General features: G+C 39.1%; 1 protein-coding gene across 1 annotated transcript in view; it reads left to right on the top strand.

The window, feature by feature from the left end:
* The window catches only part of GALNT1 (polypeptide N-acetylgalactosaminyltransferase 1), a 69,445-nt gene that overhangs the window by 19,587 nt on the left and 28,191 nt on the right, over window positions 1–21,667 (top strand). The window contains exons 3-4 of the mRNA XM_007455203.1: window positions 15,087–15,253; window positions 20,658–20,865. Coding sequence (XP_007455265.1) covers window positions 15,087–15,253; window positions 20,658–20,865 — 375 coding nt within the window. The remainder of the gene's footprint in view (window positions 1–15,086; window positions 15,254–20,657; window positions 20,866–21,667) is intronic.

The raw sequence follows: 21,667 nt of genomic DNA on the forward strand, positions 1-21,667 counted from the left end.
AGTGATTATAATAAAGAGTCCTGGAAAACATGAAGAGGGTCACAGAAAGTAAAAGGATGGAAGGGTCTGGATTTGAGATCCCAATGAAGAAAGCTAAGGATCTGGGATTATTGGAGTAGCTGAGTTGGAACAAGCCAGGATGTCAGGGGGAGGGAGTGGGGATGGGAGGTGGAAGGAGCAATGGTGACCAGAGATTGGGATGCTTAAAATGGAGATTATCAGTAATGATGTGGTCTGAGGGTATAGCATGAAAGTAAGTGGATGAGATATGCTGGAGGAGAGCAGAGCAGAGCAAAGATCTGAGAGGCCAAGTGTTGATAAATCAACTGCATGGAAACTAAAATGACTTGATAACGTGATGACAAAACTAGTGACGGAATTGGTAGGGAAGGTGACAGATGACTGTACCAAGGATGGGTTGGCAACTTCTGATAGCACCTTCTTTAAAGGACCTGAGGCTTCTTAGGGAAGAGGGAGAAACATAAGTCTTGAAATAGCGATGAGGAGCAAGGGAGATACTTGCCCCCACTTCCAGACTCAGTGATGCAAGGAATGTTGAAGAAAAGCTAGCCTTCTCTTGAAAGACCACTCAGGAGGCAGTATTCTTGGTGATATTGTAATTAGTGTAGAATATGAAGGGAATATTCAGAGAAGAGATTGTGAATATTCGGGGCAACTTTGCTAATGACAGTAACCATGAATTCCAGAGAGCACAGTGGAAAGGTTTAGAGATTATGAGCTTTAGTTAGCCAAATCGCAATTAGAATTTGGGTAATTCACGATGACCTGGAAGGCTTGGGTTTTTTGTTATTTGTTCATAGCATTATCTTCAGTACCTAATGCTTTTAAAACATTTTCACTAGATCTATAATTATGTGTCTATTCTCATTTCTAATACTGTTTGTTTCTTTTCTCTTTTTTCCTTAGGCAGTCTTGCTAGTGGTTTGCAGTTTTTAAGTTTTAAAAGAGGAGTAGCTTTTCCTTTTGTTTATCCAGTTTTTAAAAACTTGTTTTCTATGTAATTATCTTTTCTTCTATTTTGTGTTTAATCTGTTTTCTCACTTCCTTAGTTAAGTGCTTAACCTGTTAATTTAAAATATTTTTGTTTTCTAATGAATTCATTAAAGACTCTAAATTTACATCTGTGAATCATGTCAGTGTACCCTGCTAGTTTTATGTGTAGTACTTTCGTCCTAGTTCATTTACAAGTAGTTTGTAATTTCCATTTGATTTCTATTCAACCCAGGATGACTTAGAAGTAAATTTTTAAATTTCTATGTACATTTCTTTTTGCCTTTTGATTTTCTCATTTTTGTTATTGATTCCTAGATTGATGATCAATAAAGATGGTCTTTTTTAAATGCGTTGAAACCTTTGTGATCTAGAAAGTGTGCAGGTTTTTTAAAATGTTTCCTCTTCTGTTGAAAATAACATGGTCTGGTTGCTTGTTTTGTTTTTTTCTGTTTTAGTGTGCATACTCTATTAGATTCTGATTAAGTTGTATAAAAAAAGAACTCCCACTATGATCGTGGATTTGACAGTTTCCCTAACTCATTCTATTAGTTTATTTTTCAAGGCTGAATCGTTGGATGCATTTAAGACAGTTTACTGTGTGTGTGTGTGTGTGTGTGTGTGTGCGTGTGTGCGCGCGCGTGTGCACATGTGTTTTTTAAACTCAGTGTTCACGTATCTTTATTGACTTTCTTCCTCCTGATTTTGATATTGTTACATCACTTTTAGTCTGACATTTTCCTGGTATGTCTTTTTTCTTTTTCTGTTTTTTTACTTTCAGGCATCTGTATGATTTTTGTTTTAGGTATATCTCTAAGTGGCTGAATTTTATATTTTTAAATCATATAATCTTTGTTTCTAATAGTTGAGTTTGATGCATGTATATTTATTGTGACTATTGATATATTTAGACTTATTTCTTTTAGGTTGAACCATATGAAATTGATATTCATTTTTGACCTATGAAAATGACAGCTTTATAAAGTTCCATCTAAATAAATCTTGTTTTTTGTTTACCATCATTTTTTTTCTTCCTTTCCTGCATTGCTAATTGATATAGTTTCAACTGATAAAATTTTTAGTATTCATGTTTTTCCTCTCGGTTTGGAAACTTCACATTTTATTTTTATTCCTTTAGTGGTGAGATCTGGGCACACTGTAATGTCTGTCAAGGTGTGAATTCATCTACATGCTCAGTGGACATAGTGTACTTTTGATCTGAGCATTCATGTTCTTCACTTCTAGAACATTTCTAGTTGTAATCTCAAATTTTGCTGTCACCATTCCCTCTGGTCTGTTCTTCTGGAACTGCTCATGTGCATATACTAGAGCTTCTTAATGTGTACTCTTTTCTCCTTTTTTGAATTGTATCTAGATGAATTTCTCATTAATGTCTTGATGCTAGCAAAGTCTGGATCTGCCATTATTGGCTGTGTGGCTTTGGACAAGTTACTTCATCTTTCCGTACCTTGGGATCCTTATCTGTACAATCTGGACAGTAATAAGAGCTGCTGGGAGGCTCTGTAGTGCTTTGAATACTCACTGTCCTAGGATGTAGAGAAGGCCTCTGTTCAGGGAGAATGAGCTCCTGGTCCCAGTGCAGTTCTCAGGAAAAGCTTACTCCAAGCATGCTTTTCCATCCTCACTCTTTTTCACTCATCACTGTCTGGCTTCTGAAGTGTATTCACAATGAAATGTGAAATGAGAACTATCAGCCTAATATATCCCTACATTGAGATGGATGAAACTGGCCAGCAGGTGGTTTTCAGACCGATTGCCAGAGGCAGAAGGAGAAGTAGTGTGGGACAGCCCCTAGAGAGCAGCTTTTTCACCCCCTTATCTGAATCCAGAAAAGCCTTGGTTGTTCTAAGCTGTAGGGTTAACTGGTAGTATAGCTGGAGTGTCCAGATCACCCTGTGTGAGAACCTTTACTGCCTTGTAGGGTCTCCAGGGGCACATTTCTGAAGGCAACTGGAGGAAAGAATAACATTGTTCCAGTGTCAAGAAGAGTTAAATAGAATTAACAGTCAAAGAGTTCTCTTTGTAATGTGTAAAGGAGATTAATACAAATTCAAAGCACCTAATTTGGCAATTCCGTCCTATATAATTAGTCTCAGATGCATAAAAAGTAATAATACCACTTATTGAGTGTTTATTATGTACCCAGGACTATACACATTATCCTATTTAAACAGTTGAGCAAAATGGTAGTAGTATGCCCAGTTTGCAGATTGGTAAACTCAGCTTAGGGAGATTAAATAATGTATGCAAAAGTATGATCAAGAAGTGACTCAAGTGAAATGTGTCAATGATAAAACATGTAATCTTAGTCACTGTGCTTGGCCATCACTTTTATGGTTAGATCTTCATTGATCTTGCCTGAATGAGAGTACATGGAGGAGAAATTATGTACCATTGCCAAACTCTGCCAGACAGTGTTTTAACTTGGCGTTGATAAATAGTAGTGTCAGATAAATTTGGTGGGTGACAAAGAATACTGTGAAAATCATACTCAAAGGGACGTGGAGATGAGGAATAGGTTATTTGTGCATATTCACCTTGATTTGGAATCAAGCTACTTCATTTCTGTAAGCCTCAGTTTTCCCATCTTTAAAATTGGGAGAATAACACCTCTGTCTTAGGGTTGTTGTAAGGATAAAGTGGGATAATGCATATAAAACTCTTAATGCCATTTCACTCCCTAAGAGGGTTAGGATAAGTACAGTGGGACTTTAACTGTTGAAAAATCATAGAAATAATAATTATCAAGGGAATTCTGTTGTTCTGTATTCCTGAATTTTTAGGTATTTGTGTGGATTGATTCTCTGGTAAGCCTAGTCTTGCTGAGTTGAACACTATCCTAAGCAATTTTATTAATGTCTTTATTTCCTGAAACACTGCTGAGTCACTCAGGCAGGCACTCAAGCTAACTCTTCAGACCACATAGTGAATTTCATACATTAGAGTTTATTCAGTAATCCTCTCACTCGCTTATAAAATGAGTACTCATTATGCAGGACATCTTTTAATTAGTATCGTATATAGGGACATAAATGAAACCACTCGTGTTTTCGCTCATTGTTTAAAAATTATAAAAATGGGATTTTCAATCTACTCTAGTATATAACTCACTCCCATTAATAGCATCAGCCCACTATGGAAGTGATGGTGTAGTCTGAAACACCTGCCATCTCCCCTCATCCTTTCTCAGTCTGTGCTCTCTGCCAAAACAAGGAGTAAACTAAGAGAAAGACATGCTGTACAGAAGAGAGGAAATCCAGTGTGCAGAGAGAGAACAGAATCCCAGGCGGGGCTGGGGGGCAGGCGACAAAGGGAGAGCCTCAGATGGCAGTGGTGCAGGCATGGAGGGAGGCAGCCCAGAAAACCTCAGGAGAGATTCTTTAAGAAGATTCCACTAATATTATATTGATAGTTGGTGCTTCTGAACACCTTAAGAGACTTTTAGACAGTTTGTAGAGAGTGTGGGTTTGAATTAGTGACAAATACATAGAAAACTAAGGAAGAGTGGGGGGATAATGGATGGTGAAGTGGAGGGGAATGTTGTGCAGAAAGAGGAAAATTATTCATAATATATGACTCAGCTATGAATAGCATTTTTTAAATTCTTTATTTATTTATTTTTGGCTGCGTTGGGTCTTTGTTGCTGCGCGCGGGCTTCCTCTAGTTGCAGTGAGCAGGGGCTACTCTTCGTTGCAGTGTGCGGGCTTCTCATTGCAGTGGCTTCTCTTGCTGCGGAGCACGGGCTCTAGGCGCGCAGGTTTCAGTGGCTGTGGCACACAGGCTCAGTAGTTGTGGCTCACGGGCTCTAGAGTGCAGGCTCAGTAGTTGTGGCACATGGGCCTTAGTTGCTACACGACATGTGGGATCTTCCCGGACCAGGGCTCGAACCCGTGTCCCCCTGCATCGGCAGGAGGATTCTTAACCACTGTGCCACCAGGGAAGCCCTATGAATAGCATTTATATAGCTCTAATATACATTCAGGAGTGATGTATCCAAATTTATAATATAATTTTGGGAGACTGAGAGACTAGCAAGTGTATATGTTGGGGGAGATAGGAGTGAGATAAATCCTCATATTCTGTAGTAAGAAGTCAATACATAATATCTACAACTAGGGAAAAATCAAGTAAAAATGCAGATATAGTACTTAGAATTATGTCTGCTCTATGAGAAGGGAGAAGCGGCAAAGAGGTGAGGGAACAGCCTTTTTTAAAACTAGATCTTTACTGGAGTATAATTGCTTCACAATACTGTGTTAGTTTCTGTTGTACAGCCTTTTTAAACAAGCTTTTGACAGCTTATTTTTTAAGCATGTACATGTCCTTTGATCAAAATAAAACCTAAACAAAGATGCTCAGCTAATTCTGATCTCTGCAGACATCCCACCTCCCAGAGACTCATTACTCCAATCTAGTGCTTCTCAAACTCAAACTTGCTAGGGTAGGAGAGGAGGGAGAAAGGAAAATAAGGCTGGGAATGTGGATGTGGAATTAAATCTGTCTCTGACCTTTGGTCACCCCTTACTAGTTTCCCAGACCAGAGGGAGAGAGCTTATCTTGGGACTCTTTCTTTGTGCTTCTAGTGCATGCTTCCAGTTGTGGAACTGCCTTTGAGTGCAGCCTGACTAATGCCAGAGGGGGAAAAATGGAAAAGTCACCACTGGTTAGATGGAACTTCAAATTCTAGTCTCCTTCACCAGTTGACCTGCTACCATTTACATTTCAGTGTCCCCTCAGACAGCTGCTCCATGTATTCTGTCCAGGAGTTATGGTACCACCCACTGGGAGTAACAGAGTGGAGTGCACTTACTCCATCTTTCCTGGAGCCAGAAAATGCACCCATTTAAAGAGAATAATTCAATGATTTTGAGTAAGTTTTCAGAGTTATGCACATATTACCACTTGTAGAAAATTTCCATCACCCCAAAAAGGTCTGTGGTGTGCATTTGTAGTCACTCTCCATTCCGACTCTCAGCCCTAGGAATAAGTTATCACTAATGTACTCTGCGTATATAGATTTGCCTTATCTGGACATTTCATATAAGTGGAATCACATAATGTGAAGTCTTCTGTGTCTGGGTTCTTTGATGGAGGATAATGTTTCTGAGATTCTCCCGTGTTGTAGCATGTATCCTTTGTTCCTTTTTATTGCCCAGTGTTATTCAGCTGTATGGATAAAATACATTTATTTCTTCTTGTCACCAGTTGATGAACATTTGAATTGTTCCCCTTTTCTGGCTATTATGAATAATGTTGCTAAGAACATTTGTGTTACAGGTGTTTGTGTGGATATATAGTTTTGTTTTTCTTGGGCAAATTCCTGATTGCTGGGTCCTATGATAACTTTAACTATTTAAGAAATTGCCAAAGTATTTTCCAGAGTGGCTGCACCATTTACGTTCCCACCAGCAATGTATGAGGGTTCTAGTTTCTCTACATCCTCACCAACACTTCTTTTTGACTTTTTTACTATAGCCATTCTACTAGGTATGAACTGGTGTTTCATTGTGATTTTAATTTGTGTTTCTCTAATGATTAATGATATTGGGGATCTTTTCATGTACTTATCAGCCATTCTTATATCTTTGATGAAATGTTTCTTCAAATATGTTGCCCATTTTAAATTGGATTATTTTTCTTCCTGTTACTGAGTTGTAAGAGTTCTTTATGTATTCTGGATACAAATCATTTATCAGACATACAGTTTCCAAATATTTTCTCAGTTTGTGGCTTGTGTTTTACATTTCCTTAATGGTAACTTTAGGCACAAAATGTGCTTAATGGCACACAAAAAGTTAATTTTAATGAAGTCATATTTATCAGTTGTTTCTTTTACGGGTTATGCTTCTAATGTTATCACACTTCATGGTACAAGACTGGGATCTTCCCCCCTAAGATCAGAAATAAGGAAAGGATGTCTACTTTTCACTTCTGTTTAAAATTGTACCAGTCCAAAACTTGCACCTGTGCTGTGGGTACAGAAAGAGAGCCCCAGAAGAAGCCCTCTCTGGGCTGGGATACAAGAAGAGGGTCTCTTAAGGGTTAGAGAGTGGAGTAAAACCCTTATTTCTCCCCTAACCCATCTCTTAAAAAAAATTTTTTTTTTTACCTGCCCCACAATCTCAGCCCCTAGGCAGTATTGCCAGGCAGCACAGCCATGAGCAGTGGCCAGGGAAGCAACTAAACATCTGAGGGGAATTGTCTCTGACTAGAACAACTCTGGTGTCCGGAGCATGGGTAGAATTCCCATTGCTTTTCTTTTTCTGTCTCTGACAGCGTGACCTGGAACACAGGACAGTCTTGGGAAGTATGCAGCAGAGGGAGGAAACTAAAGCCTCTGCTTTCTAACCATGTTGGAAGACTCAACATAAAAGATGTCAGTTCTCCCCAATAGATGTTTGGTGAAATTCCATTCAAAATCCCAGCAAGGGATTTAAATTTTTATTTGAAAAGGCAAGGGAAATAGAATAGATAAAATAATTTTGAAAAAGATGAATAAAGTTGGAGGAAATACAGTACCCAATTTAAAGACTTTCTATAAAGCTGCAGTAATCAAGACAGTGTGGTGTTGGCAGAAAGATAGATATATAGATTAGTGGAACAGGACAGAAAACTCAGAAATAGACCCATATAAATATGGCTATTTTTTTTATTGAAGTATAGTTGATTTACAATGTTGTGTTAGTTTCAGGTGTACAGCAAAGTGATTCACTTTTATGTATTCATATTCTCTTCCATTATGGTTTATTATAAGACACTGAATATAGTTCCCTGTGCTGTACAGTAGGACCTTGTTACCTGTTTTATCTGCTGATCTGCTAATCCCAAACTCCTAATAATACCCCTCTCCCAGCCCCTTTCCCCTTTGGTAACCCTAAGTTTGTTTTCTATGTCTGTGAGTGAGTCTGTTTTTGTTTTGTAAATAAGTTCATTTGTATCATATTTTAGATTCCACATATAAGTGATACCATGTGGTATTTGTCTTTCTGACTTATTTCACTTAGTAAGATAATCTCTGGTTCCATTCATGTTGGTGCAAATGGCATTATTTCATTCTTTTTTTATGGCTGAATAATATTCCATTATATACAATATACATACACAAATACATATATATGTATGTATTTATGTATATACCGCATCTTCTTTATCCATTCAGCTGTCAGTGGACATTTAGGTTGCTTCCATATCTTGGCTATTGTAAATAGTGCTGCTGTGAACATTGGGGTGCATGTATCTTTCTGAATTAGAGTTTTCTCCAGATACATGCCCAGGAGTGGGATTAGGCTATTTGATTTTTGACAAAGGTAAAAAGCCATTCAATAGAGAAAAGATTTTCTCTTCAACAAATGGTGTTGGAACAGTTAGAAATTCATATGCAAAAAGATGACTCTCAACCTGAATCTCATGTATTATATGAAAATTAACTCAAATTGGATCATAGATCTAAATCTAAAACCTAAAATATTATAATTTTTAGGGCCAACATTCAGGACCTTACATTAGGCAGAGAGTATTTAGACATGACATCAAAAGCATGATTTCATCAGGGAAAAAAATGATAAATTGGACTTCATCAAATTTTAAAATTTTCACTGTTAAAAACACTGTTAAGAGAATCAAATGACAAGCAACAGACTGGGAGGAAATATTTATAAACTGGATATCCAACAAAGGGCTTGTGTCTGGAATACACAAGGGACTCTCAAACATCAACCCTTACTCCAATGAAGATGTTAAAAAATAAAAACAATTTTATTAAATTAAAAAATACATTCGGGGCTTCCCTGGTGGCGCAGTGGTTGAGAATCTGCCTGCTAATGCAGGGGACACGGATTCGAGCCGTAGTCTGGGACGATCCCACATGCCACGGAGCAGCTGAGTCTGTGAGCCACAACTACTGAGCCTGCGCGTCTGGAGCCTGTGCTCCGCGACAAGAGAGGCCACGATAGTGAGAGGCCCGCGCACTGCGATGAAGAGTGGCCCCCGCTTGCCACAGCTAGAGAAAGCCCTCACACAGAAGCGAAGACCCAACACAGCAAAAATTAATTAATAAACTCCTACCCCCAACATCTTCTTTAAAAAAAAAACATTTAACCCAACTTTAAAAAATTTGAATACAATAAAAAGTTGTCAAAAGATTTGACACTTCACCCAAGATGCTGTATGAATAGCAAATGAGCACATGAAAAGACACCAACCACTGGGGAAATGGCAGTTAAAACCATAATTAGATACCACTCTATACCTATTTAAATGGCTAAAATAAAAAATACTGCCAGCATCAAGTACTGACAAAGATGCAGAACAATTGGAACTCTCATATATTTCTGGTGGGAATGCAAAAATAATACAGTCTCTCTGGAAAAGTTTGGCAGTTTAAAAGTTACACTTACATTGTTACACTTACCATGTAACCCAGCTAGCCCATTACTGAATTTTTACTCGAGAGAAATGAGAACATGTTCACACGAACAGTTTTTTTTTAATTGGAGTATAATTGCTTTACAATGTTGTGTTAATTTCTGCTACATAGCAAAGTGAATCAGCCATATGCATACACACATCCCCTCCCTCTTGGACTTCCCTCCCCCCACCCCAACATTCTGCCCAGCTAGGCCATCACATAGCATTGAGCTGAGCTCCCTGTGCTATACAGCAGGTTCCTACTAGCTATCTATTTTGTACATGGTTGTGTATTTATGTCAAACCTAATCTCAACACAAAAGACCCTGAATAGCCAAAGCAATCTTGAGAAAGAAAAACAGAGCTGGAAGAATCAGGCTCTCCGACTTCAGACTATACTACAAAGCTACAGTAATCAATACAGTATGTTGCTGGCACAAAAACAGAAATATAGATCAATGGAACAGGATAGAGAGCCCAGAGATAAACCCACACACCTATGGTCACCTAATCTATGACAAAGGAGGCAAGAATATACAGTGGAGAAAAGACATTCTCTTCAATAAATGGTGCTGGGAAAACTGGACAGCTACATGTAAAAGAGTGAAATTAGAACACTCCCTGACACCATACACAAAAATAAACTCAAAATGGATTAAAGACCTAAATGTAAGACCGGACACTATAAAGTTAGAGGAGAACATAGGAAAAACACTCTGACATAAATCACAGCAAGATATTTTTTGACCCACCTCCTAGAGTAATGAAAATAAAAGCACACGAAAATTTGTACATGAATATAGCAACCCTATTCATAATGGCCAAAAAAACTGGAAAAAACAGGTGAATGAAGAAACAAACTAATATACCAGAATGGAGTACTATTCAGCAATAAAAAATAACAAACTTCTGGTACAACAACTTAAAGGAATCTCAGAGATATTGTCCTGGGTGAAAGAAAGATTATACACCTCATTCATGACATTTATGAAAACACAAAACTATAGTAATGGAGAACAGATGTTGGTTGCTGGGGGTGTTAGGTGTAGGGGGAGGGTGTGAGTATAAAAGGATAGCACAAAAGGAGTTCTTTGGGGAGATGGAACTGTTGTGTTTTCTGATTTTGGTGATAGTTTTATGAATCTATACACATGCTAAAACTCATAGAACTTTTCACCACCACCCCAAAAAAAGGTCATTAAAAAAATGACACAATACCAAGTGTTGGTGAGTATGTGGAACAACTGGAACTCTAACAGACTCATGGTGAGAGTGAAAATTATTACACCCTCTTTGGAAACCTGTCTCACAGTATTTACTAAAGCTGAGCTTATATATCCTTTATTGCCCAACAGTACAGAAATGTATACATGTCATCACCAAAAGACATACACATGAATGTTATCACAGCACTGTTCATTATAGCCCAGACTAGAAAGTATTCTAATGTCCATCAATGGTGAATGGAAAAATAAGTTATGATTATGTTATGATTATGTATTCATATAATGGAATACTGTACGGCAGTATAAATAAACTATAGCATACAGCAATATGGATGATACATAACCACACTGTTGAATGAAAGAATTCACACATAAAAGGATGCTCTGTATCGATAGCTCCCAAAGTGTAGTTCTGAGACTTCTGGGGTCCTTGAGGTCCTTTCAAGAAGTCTGCAAGGTCAAAACAGTTTTCATAATATTGCTAAGATATTATTTGCCCTTTCTGCTCTTAATCAACTAGTGTGCAGTGGAGTTTGAGAGGCTGTGTGGATCAGGGTCCAGGTGGGAGTCAGAAATCACACAATAATTTGAACAGAGAAGGTTTAATATAAATAATTGCTAACTATAATGGAATTAACTATAAGGGAGTAAAGATAGTAGTAAAGGAGGGAAAATTACTAAGGAAGGAAAACCTTTGGAAGGGAGACCCCTCCATAAGGCTGGGATTCAGACCTCATTGGAGAAGTTTCTGTAGATGGTAGAGAACTTTGCTAGTTACCCCTGGCCGGGACTGGTAAGTCAGGGTAACAAGCATAAAATACACTTCAGAGCACATTTGGGCAGGAAATCAGAGCCAGAACTGCCAAACAGCAACCACCCCTCCTGGCTTTAGGCAACCAACTCTGGGAAGCCAACTGCTGGGGTACCTGGGAGACTTACTCAGAGTCTGCCTGTGGGGTGCTACTGAAACTCATGTGTTTGGGTGTCTTCCACACACTCCAGTAGCAGCCACCCTATAGGAAGGAGAAGAAAACAAATGGATGCATGCTAGAACCAGGAAGGGGAGGTTTCTTCCTCCGGCAGTGTCCCACCAGCACCCTCGACTGTCAAAGCTTATGTATGCCTCTTGCCAACTGCAAAGGAGATATGCTTATAGGAGCCAGTTACACTGTCACAGAGCAGGCAGTGAAGGATATATTTGGAGATAAGAGGCAATAAATTCTTAGTGGGTTACTATATGAAAGTGATAAATCATCTCTTTGATATAGCTAATGTAATATCTGTTTGTGGATTCTTTATTTTAAAGTTGTTTTAATTTATAATGTAAATATTAATAGCTATAACCCATAGGCAGAAGAACTTTGGGATCCTCAATTTTTAAATTTGTAAAGGGGTTTTGAGTCAAAAAGTTTGAGAACCACTGCTCTATATTATTTCTTTTAAATAGGCATTTAAAGAAAGAGGTAAAAATCATCTGTAGTGCTAGTGGTCCAGAGGAGTGGTTACCTTGGGAAGGGGCAGAAAGGAAGCCTCTGGGGTGTTGGTAATGGTCTGTTTCTTTATCTGGGTGCTGACTCCTTGATGCAGTCACTTTGTAGAAACACATTCACCTGTATACTTATGGTTGTCAACTTGTTTGAATGTATATTATATTTCAGTAAAAAGTTAAGACTCTTCTTTTCCCTCTCTTCCTAACCCACACCCTGTTGTTAAATCTGTGTGTGGTGTTTTTGCTTTGTTTTGTTTGTTTTTAAAGTAGCACAACCTTACACTGGCTAATTTTCATCCCTGAGGATGAAAGACTCAGTTGGGACAGGGTGGAAGAAAACTGCTTCATAGTACTGCCTGTGCTTATCCTCAGCTCTGTGCTCCCTACCCCCAAAGGGATCCCTCACCCCCAGCCCCACAAGGACAGGTGGTCCCTCCCTGGGAGAAGCTTAGCTAGAATGCTGAAAGCATCTCTCGTCTTCTCAAGTGCTTTATGGCTTTCTCAGGTGGAGGGGAGTATGTGTGTGTTTACCTGTTTGAGATCAGTTATGAAGATTTTCCCATATTTTCTCTATATTTTCTGTTTTGCATTGAGAGAATATTTATGAATTTATATGTCCTCTGAATGATTAAATTCAATTGTTTGATTTAGGAAATTGTTTTCCTTTTTGTCATCTGTTCTTCTGGGTCCCAATAATTTGCTTTGCTTTCTGATTCTTCCATCCTGCTGTGAATGATTTCCATTTTAGTCTTCTTTGTTTCCAGTGTTCCTATAGCCTTGCTTCCTTTCCATACAACTTCAGAATTTAATTCTTTAATGTCATCCTAGTAGTAAATCTGGCTTATCACTCCTCTTCTGCAGACCCTGCCATCTCAAGAGTTTTCCGTCGTCTTCCTGTCTGCTCCCTGGCCACGCACATGGCTAGCAGTACTGTTGGTACATGGCGAATTTGCCTAATCATCTTCTGTGTCTCACTTGATTTTGTTCTTTTTGTTGCTTCAGTAAGCTAGCAGCTTTACAGTCACCATGACTGTTTTCTGTTTCCCAATTCTCCCATAATAATAAGTAGGATTAATTTGTGAAAAAGGATTACATATGACTTAATATGATTCAGTTAAATAATATTAGAAAGTCTTTTTCTGAATGCCCCTTACCCGTACACAAGCTATTCCTGACTTCACAGTCCTGCTCCAGTAGTCTGTGGGTCAGGTATACAGCATGCACCTTCCCATGAAAACATGAGTGTCTTGGCTTGCTCACCTACAAGGTACCTGAAGCATAGTACTAATGAGATATCTATAATTTGGCCGCCATTTATAACAGAGTTTTGATAAATACTGTCCAAAAGTAAGACCATTTGATATAATGCTATTATATCAATACTATCTGAAAATAATAATAAAAAATAAAATGGTACTATTTTCAGATAGTATTATTTGGAATGCCAAGAACCTTCCCATAATTTTCCTTCCCGTAGCCTAGGCAGCTAGTCTTTTGGACTTCACCTCTAGCCCAGACCTGGAGGGAGGGGATTGTAGAGAGGGTGGCAGGCTGTGTGGATCTTGGAGTGGACTGTGACGTGGACATGGGGCTGTGGTCTCAGGCGTCGGTGGATAGACAGTGAGGTTACTGGCGAGAGGAGAGGGAGACGTGCTGTGAAAGGGAGTTTTGGGAACGGTGAAGAGGTGGAAGGGGCTGAAATGGGATTTAATGAAGAAGGACAATGGAAGCCGTTTGTTTCCCCTTTTCTCCTGGGAGGGAGGAGGAACCAGTGCTGATGGGGCTCCCTAGTGAAGTCTCCTTCGTTTCTCCTTCTTTCAGCCCGTTTATTTTACCTTGCCATCTTTTTCCTCTTCTATTTTCCTTTTCTCCCAGCTGCCAATCAGCAGCCCGCGGGTGCCACATTTAGTAAGTAGGGTTATAGTGGCAGCTTCAGAAGAGGGCTTTTGTTGGTATTTTTTCTCAATTCTTCCCCCTTCTCTCCTTTCTCCGCTCCCACTGACAGGTAATAATAGACAAGATTGGAGATACCACACAAGGTTTGAGGAGTTTACGAGAGCAAGAAAAGAAGGTGGATATAGAGGCTGGAACAACTCTTAAAATTTGGGGCTCCCTAAGAAAGAGTAATACATGCACTCTTTAGGAGAGGTTTTGTCCTAAAACAGATGCCTTGATGTCTGGTTACTTAGTGCTGTTGTTGCCCTCGGTTAGTCTGTCTCTGGCGGTTTCGTCTAGCTAACAAGATTGAAAGAAGAGACCATGTAGAATTAGTATATCGATTCTGTGTGCAGATATTTGGTGTGTGTTTGGTCTTTCTGATGGTTACATTTCTAGAGATAGTCTGTACTAAACAAGATGCATGTGGAAATTTCATTGTGGAGGGGGCAGCATCAAGACTGTGGAGCTCCCAGTCAGGCCCTGCCGCTTCCTCCCTTGGTCTCTCTGCTTCTCATCTGTGAAATGTGGCTTCACATACCCCACAGAACTATTAGGAAGTTTCAGTGACCAGTACATAATAGATACTCAGTAAATATTAGTTTACTTCCTTTGTGGAAGGTAATCCTTTGCTTAGATTATTAAGCTGTTAGACTGTAGTGGTTCTGATTTTTTTGTCTAATGGGATTCTTGAGATACGTTCACTTTGGGATTATTATAGCCTTAGTACATTATCCATTAAAACGAATCAGCAGAAAACATGTCAGGAAAGAAGTGTCTGATTTTAAGAATATAATTAACATCTTTAAAAATAGTTTTAATCTAACCACATAACTTTAAGTAGGTACTATTTTATTAAACATGCAACATTAACCAAAGCTTAAATAAATGAAGTACTGAGAGTTGCACCACTAGAGCCACCTGCCTTATTCTTCTATTACCCCTTACTTGATTATGCTACTGTAACAGTTTTACAAAGGCATTTGCTTTGTCTCTAGGTGTAAAACAAAGGTGTATCCAGATAATCTTCCTACAACAAGTGTGGTGATTGTTTTCCATAATGAGGCTTGGAGCACACTTCTGCGAACTGTCCATAGTGTCATTAATCGCTCACCAAGACACATGCTAGAAGAAATTGTTCTAGTAGATGATGCCAGTGAAAGAGGTAAATTTTACATTTTAATGCCAATAATATGCTACACCTTTTGTCATTATGGTTAAAAAAATAGTTGCTATCATTTTAACCTAATAATTTTATACAAACTTCTAATTTATCCTAAAAGTTATTTATAACGTTTGGACTCATTTCACATAGGCAAAAAATTTACACCCTTGTGAAACTTAAAATATTACTTTAATTAGCATTTAGTTTGTGTCACATCTTTATCTTGTTTTAAAAAGAAATCTATAAAAATTTATGCAGAACAGTGAAAAACATACACGTAATTTTGTCAGGATTTTCTCTGTGGGAAGCTGCAGCCCTGAGTCAGTGGAGAAAGATTGGCTCCTACTGAGAGCCATGAATAGAGAGATTTAGTTCCATGTACAGTGGGAAGCATCCCTGACAGCAAAACAGAGCCTGAGCTGGCTGAGCCTTAGTTCTCCAGATTCTTCTTAGGTTTTCCGCTTCCTCTATTCCTAAGTTCAGGAATAATCTATAGCTAGGTACATAAAGGGTGACGAAGGAACTTATGAAAAAGTGGTATATAATATGTTTCTGATCTCATGATGAATCTCTACAGTGGCTCTTGCCCAGACATTCTTCCAAGAATCTCAGAATTTTTCACAGGCTTTTTTTTCACAGCACAGCTGTTCAGCATCATTGGTGTCATGTGTTTCCCCCAATATTCCTATACTCACATGAGAAAAATTTGGAGGGAACTACGGAAAACGGCTCTTCCTTCCTTCCTTAAGCAGCCTTAAACTTCATGACCCATGTTTTCAACCTTTTTTGTTATTATCTTCAACTTTCTCACCTCTCTGTCATTGCATCTGCTAAAATAGTTTAGTCAAGTATTATACCTTCTCCTCCCTGTGCCCACACTAAATATATACGTTTAACCGTGATGAATTTAATCATTTCCTATCTTAATTATTGGGAGTAATTTACTCATTGATAACAATTTAAATCTTCTTTCTTTGCCAGGTTGTAGAGGTACAAATGAAGAATAAGTTACAACCCTGCTGTTTCAAGGGCCTTGTAGCTTACTTCCTTAGTCTAATCAAGGAGATAGCTTATAATTACATAAAACATTTAATAATAATATATAATGTAATTAATGTCAAAATGAATGAGAGCTGTTATAAATTAAGAATACCACACTTAAATAATTACTGTTGACAGAAGTATAAACCCCACATGGATAATTGTTAGCTAGGAGTTAATTAATCCCTCTTTAAGAAAATTAGCTGAAGTTAACTTTAGCAGTGATTCATACAGACATCTATCCTGCAAGTGACTTTTACTTATATGTTGATATTTGTTAAATGTTCCTCAAGAAGAGATATTTTTCCTCAGATGAAATGATTTATTTTTCCAGTCCCCCCTTTGTTTTCTCCATTATTTTGTTGAGTGCCTGAGAAGGCTGTGAAATAGTAAGGTTTTTTAGGATGTGGCCTAACCAGCAAGACTTAACATGTCTGCAACCTGAAGTGACAAAGATAGTCACGTATCCCGGTTCTCTTTTACCTCCCTCATGTAGGCCCTTCTGAATCACCCCAGCCTTTATAAACCTGTAATTGGAAACGTGTGGGCAGGTGTCTGCCTCCCTGCCCCGTCGGGCTTAGTCACTAAGCAGGACCCTGAGCGTCACCCCACAGCCCTGATCAGGGACCTGACTCTTCTGTAGCTTCCTGCCTGGAAAGTCTCAGGCATCTGGGTCACCACTTCTGATATTTGGGAACCCCTGGGCATTGTGTTTTTGTGGTTATAACTGCAGTCTTGCTATCCAGATTGAGAATTATCTAATCTAACTTTCTTGTTTAGGTGGTAACTTTGGGCCCAGGAACCAGAGCCAGCTCTCTAAGTCCGCTCTTTCCTATTCATGAGGCACAGCCATGGCACCGTCATTTCTCACCTGGCCAATGAAATAGACTAATTAGTCTCCCCGCAAACACTCTCACCCCATCCTGTCTGTTCATGCTGCGTGCAGAGGGAGCTTTTAAACGTGCAGACCTGACTGTGTCACTTCTCTGATTAAAACCTTTCCTCTAAACAAGGACCTACTGTATAGCACAGGGAACTATAGTCAGTATCCTGTAATAACCTATAATGGAAAAGAATCTGAAATAGATATATATGTATATATAACTGAATCACGTTGCTGTACACCTGAAACATTGTAAATCAACTATACTTCAATTAAAAGAAAAAGAAGCCTTCCTTCTAAGGCCTGCAGGACCTGGCCTCTGCCTGCATCTCCAGTCATACCTCAGATCATTCCCTGCCCACCCCAGCCCCTAGTTCCGCTCGTATGTTTCCTCAGAATCAGGTTGCACTTAGAGAGGCTTTCCTGACCTCCTGCGACCGAGTCATGTCCCTCTGAGCACCTCTCAGAACACTCTATACTCCCACAGCTCTCCCCAGAGATTTACCTGTTTACTTGTCTATTTAATGACTGTCTCCCCCCTCCCTGCCCCCCAGACAGGCACTATGACTCCGTCAGGACTATTTGCTCACCATTATCTCCTCGGTGTCCACAGTGCCTGTCACACAGTAGACAGTCCAGAATATATTCAGTGAATGCAGGAAAGAATAATCTACCAGTCAGTTGATCCTTATTTCTAACTCCTTGTCTGCAGACTTCCTAACTAGGTTGTGTAGTGTGCATAGTCTGCTCATGGCCTCAGGGTATTGGATTTCACGGTGAACCTGCTGAGTTGTCAGTAGCTCCATTTATTAAGTATGAAGTAGGTGCTATAATTATCCCTATTTTATTGATTGAGCAAAATGAGACTTCACATAAACCTAGGGCTTAACCTCTTAACTGCTATGTAATCATGTCTGTCATAACTTTACTGTTAAGGGGTCTGTAATGAAGATGGAGTCTGGATGAACCCCTAGTTCATGTTCAAAGTTATGCAGTTGTCATCTCAGAAGGTTACGTTAAGATTTAGAATTGATATAATGTTCTGAATCTGAGATGACTATTGTTTTTTTCATTTTACACAAAAGGAAACAGAGGTTCTTATTTAAGTAGGGATTAGGAGTCAGATTTATTACACTCTAAATTCTTTGCTCTTTCTGCTGCTCTTTAGAGTTCTGGCTAAGATTTCTCAGATGTTGCTAGGAGCAGTGAAATTTGCCGTGACATTCACTCTCTGACAGCCTCACAACTCCCTGATGCAGAGATGCCTAGGGATCCATTTATAGACTAATAGCTGTAAAGATACTCTAATAAAATAAGATTCTCTCTTATTTTTAGATGACATAGTACCTTCTAATCATAATCACTTAACCCCCCCCATGGCTTCATTTTTATAAAATGAGGTTTGAATAAATAGTTCCTAATCCCCCACCTAGCCCTGAGTCCATAATTCTATATCAGGTGTTAGGAAGATACCTATTTCTTAGCCATATTGCCTGAAAGCCACAAAGACATCAAACAAAGATGCCAAGAAAATTTGTTGAATAGCAACTTTTTTCAACTACCAGACGAGAGAATCATGCATTTTTCATTTCAGTTATAGACAGGACAGAATATTATAACTTTCAAAGATACAGGATTCAGGAATTAGATTGCTTTGATTCTTAATAAGCACTTGAAACTGTCTAATATTTTGGGGAAGAATTATTGGGTGACGCAGTGTTTGTGACACAGCCAAATTTGACTGGTCTAAGGTACTAGAATATATCTCACACCTTACCACATGAGATTCTGTCAAACTCTGGACATAAAGCAATTTAAATTTGGATCAGGTTGGGTGAATCCACAGTCCTGAATTGTTCTCTCAGTAGTTCCCTTCTAGGATTTCTTGCTGTGGGTGAAAAGAGGGGCTTTGAAGTCAGGCAGACCTGGTTTGAATCTTGGATCTACCTCTTAATAAGCTGTGTCATCTTGATCAGTTCATTTAATATTCTGAGCCTTAGAGTTTCATGTCTAAAATATGTTTAATGACATCTCATAGGGTTGTTATGAGGATTAAATGAAATAAAATATGTAAAGAACCTGGCATTGTACTAAATAGACATAAAGTGGTAAAATGTTGTTTTTCATTGGGGTTGGCACTACCCTCACCTTTTTTTACTCAGAATCAAGTTATATATGTTTCTGACTCTAAGGTTTGGTTCATAAAATCATGGTGATCAGATAGGAGTTCTCCACATATTTTTCAGATTCTCCTTTTAGCCCAGATATTTTAGGAAGTGTATTAGCAGACATGGAAATGATTGGTGTTCTGGTGTAGTGGGCCACAGAGGCCTTTTTTTCTTTCACAGTTTTCATAGTCCTGATTATTCCATTATTGAATCAGTCAGGTCTTAACCAGTTCCAATGGACCAGAACCATTCCACTACTATTTGTCTTTCCCCCTCCGCTATGTAGGGAGCCCTTTGGATTCCCACGTTTAGTATTTAAAGAGCCCCTTAATACTTACACCCTGACCTTCGTTACTGGGGTCCCAGGACAGAGCTAGTCATAGGAGTCCTAGTAGCTCCATGTCAAGTTTTTCCTTCCGTAGAGAGACTGTCCTTGTACCTGTGGTATGGGGACAAATTGGAAAGGCATTTGATCACCATCTGTCACTTCTCTGGCATAAGCACCATGAACTAACCTGATCTGAAAAGTTTCCTGTCTTTGGTTTGAGGAAGTGGAACCTTTTCTGCTTTTTAAAATCAATTATGTACTTTGGAGGCAGGAGATCCTTGGCTTAGGAGCATAACCTCTATCTGATCTCTCTAGGATAGCTGCTGATTTCATCACCCATTCACTCTCCCTTTCTCTTTTCCTCTTCAATTGCCCTTCCCTCTGGAAACCTTTTTTACTTAGACCGACCTGTCTGGTAAGGGTTCTGTTTCGTCTTGTAGCTCCAGTCCAGCATTCTCATCTAGCTTGACCTCATTTCCCACCTCCTGAAAAAGAACTACATAGTCAGACTGTAATAAGCTATAAGACAGTTTGTTTCTCCCTTTGAAGAAACCCCACAATTTTCCGAACTCTAACAGCTATTGCGTATTGTGTTCTTTCTCTCTATTGAGGTCTGGATTTAATTCTCTTGCACTACCTTCTTTCTGTTCCTGATCCTTAAGCATGATTAGAGAAAAGGAGAATTGCGCCTGACGGAGAGCTGCTTAGAGAAGTGTGGTAACGTGCCTTTGACTGAGCCTGAGCCCAGAGGCTCTCCCCTAATTCCTCGTGTAACAAAGGAGAGGCAGTTCTGGTACATTCTCAGGAAATAAAAAGGCTTCCTATGTGAAACGGGTTTGTGAGTCAGGGAGCCTCACTGAAAGTGCTCAGTAGGTATGTGTTGAATGAATATTGCAAACCAAAATTGCCTTCCATCTGGATAATGCCAGCTCGCAGTTTTTTCATGTTATTTTTTAAAATTTGTTTTGTTTTATTAATTTTCAGACTTTTTGAAAAGACCTCTAGAGAGTTATGTGAAAAAATTAAAAGTACCAGTTCACGTAATTCGAATGGAGCAACGTTCTGGATTGATCAGAGCTAGGTTAAAAGGAGCTGCAGTGTCTAAAGGCCAAGTGATCACCTTTTTAGATGCTCACTGTGAATGTACAGTGGGGTGGCTGGAGCCTCTCTTAGCCAGGATCAAACATGACAGGTAATTTTCTGGAGTCTATAAATTGTTTTCAGTGCGTTTGTCCTAAACTATGGTAAGTTGCAAAATTCCATGTTTTTAAATAAATATAAAAATATTTTCCTTTAAAATACCCATGAAGAGTACTCTAAACCAAATATGAATAAGACCACGTTCTAAAGTCTGGAAGGAATGTTTGCAGACTGTCTTGTTAATGAGGATGGATTAGGAAACATGTTAGGATGTATACTATATGCTCTCTTCACTAAACGGGAGCAGAACAGATAGACACGGATCTCAGGGAAGGTAGGATAAAGCCCTTTACTTATCCCTGCTCTCCAAGGCTGACACTGGGGCACGAGCAGGTCGTCTCCTTTCTGTCTGCATCCTTACTGGGACTGTATCTCTCAGCCTATAGCACAAAGTAGAAGGGGGTGGGGAGATACACATTGTCTCCTGAAATGCTTGATTGTATATGGAAAAGGACTGTAATCTTGGATAATACAGGTAGAACATTGGGAGCAGTGCAAGCTCATGGTTGTAGTCTTTCATGATGCACAATTTTCAAAGAATTACCTACTGCTGGGCTTGGCCTTAGCTCCTAGATATGAGGAGACAACCTAACTTCAGTCTGCAAGACCTATGTTAGTTGAATTTCTGCTTGTCATTGAAGTTTGAACCAGAGGCTGTCTGTGTCAACTTAACATTAAGGTTTAGATTTCAGCAGGGTAAACTTGTACTAGTCACGTAGAGCATAGTGGGAGCCAAAGTCATTGCATCTATTCTGTTTGTAAGCAAACGCTGGACCTACATCTCTCCCCCCCCC

This window comes from Lipotes vexillifer, unplaced genomic scaffold (assembly GCF_000442215.2).
Source record: "Lipotes vexillifer unplaced genomic scaffold, Lipotes_vexillifer_v1.1 scaffold90, whole genome shotgun sequence".
Taxonomy (NCBI): Eukaryota; Metazoa; Chordata; class Mammalia; order Artiodactyla; family Lipotidae; genus Lipotes; species Lipotes vexillifer.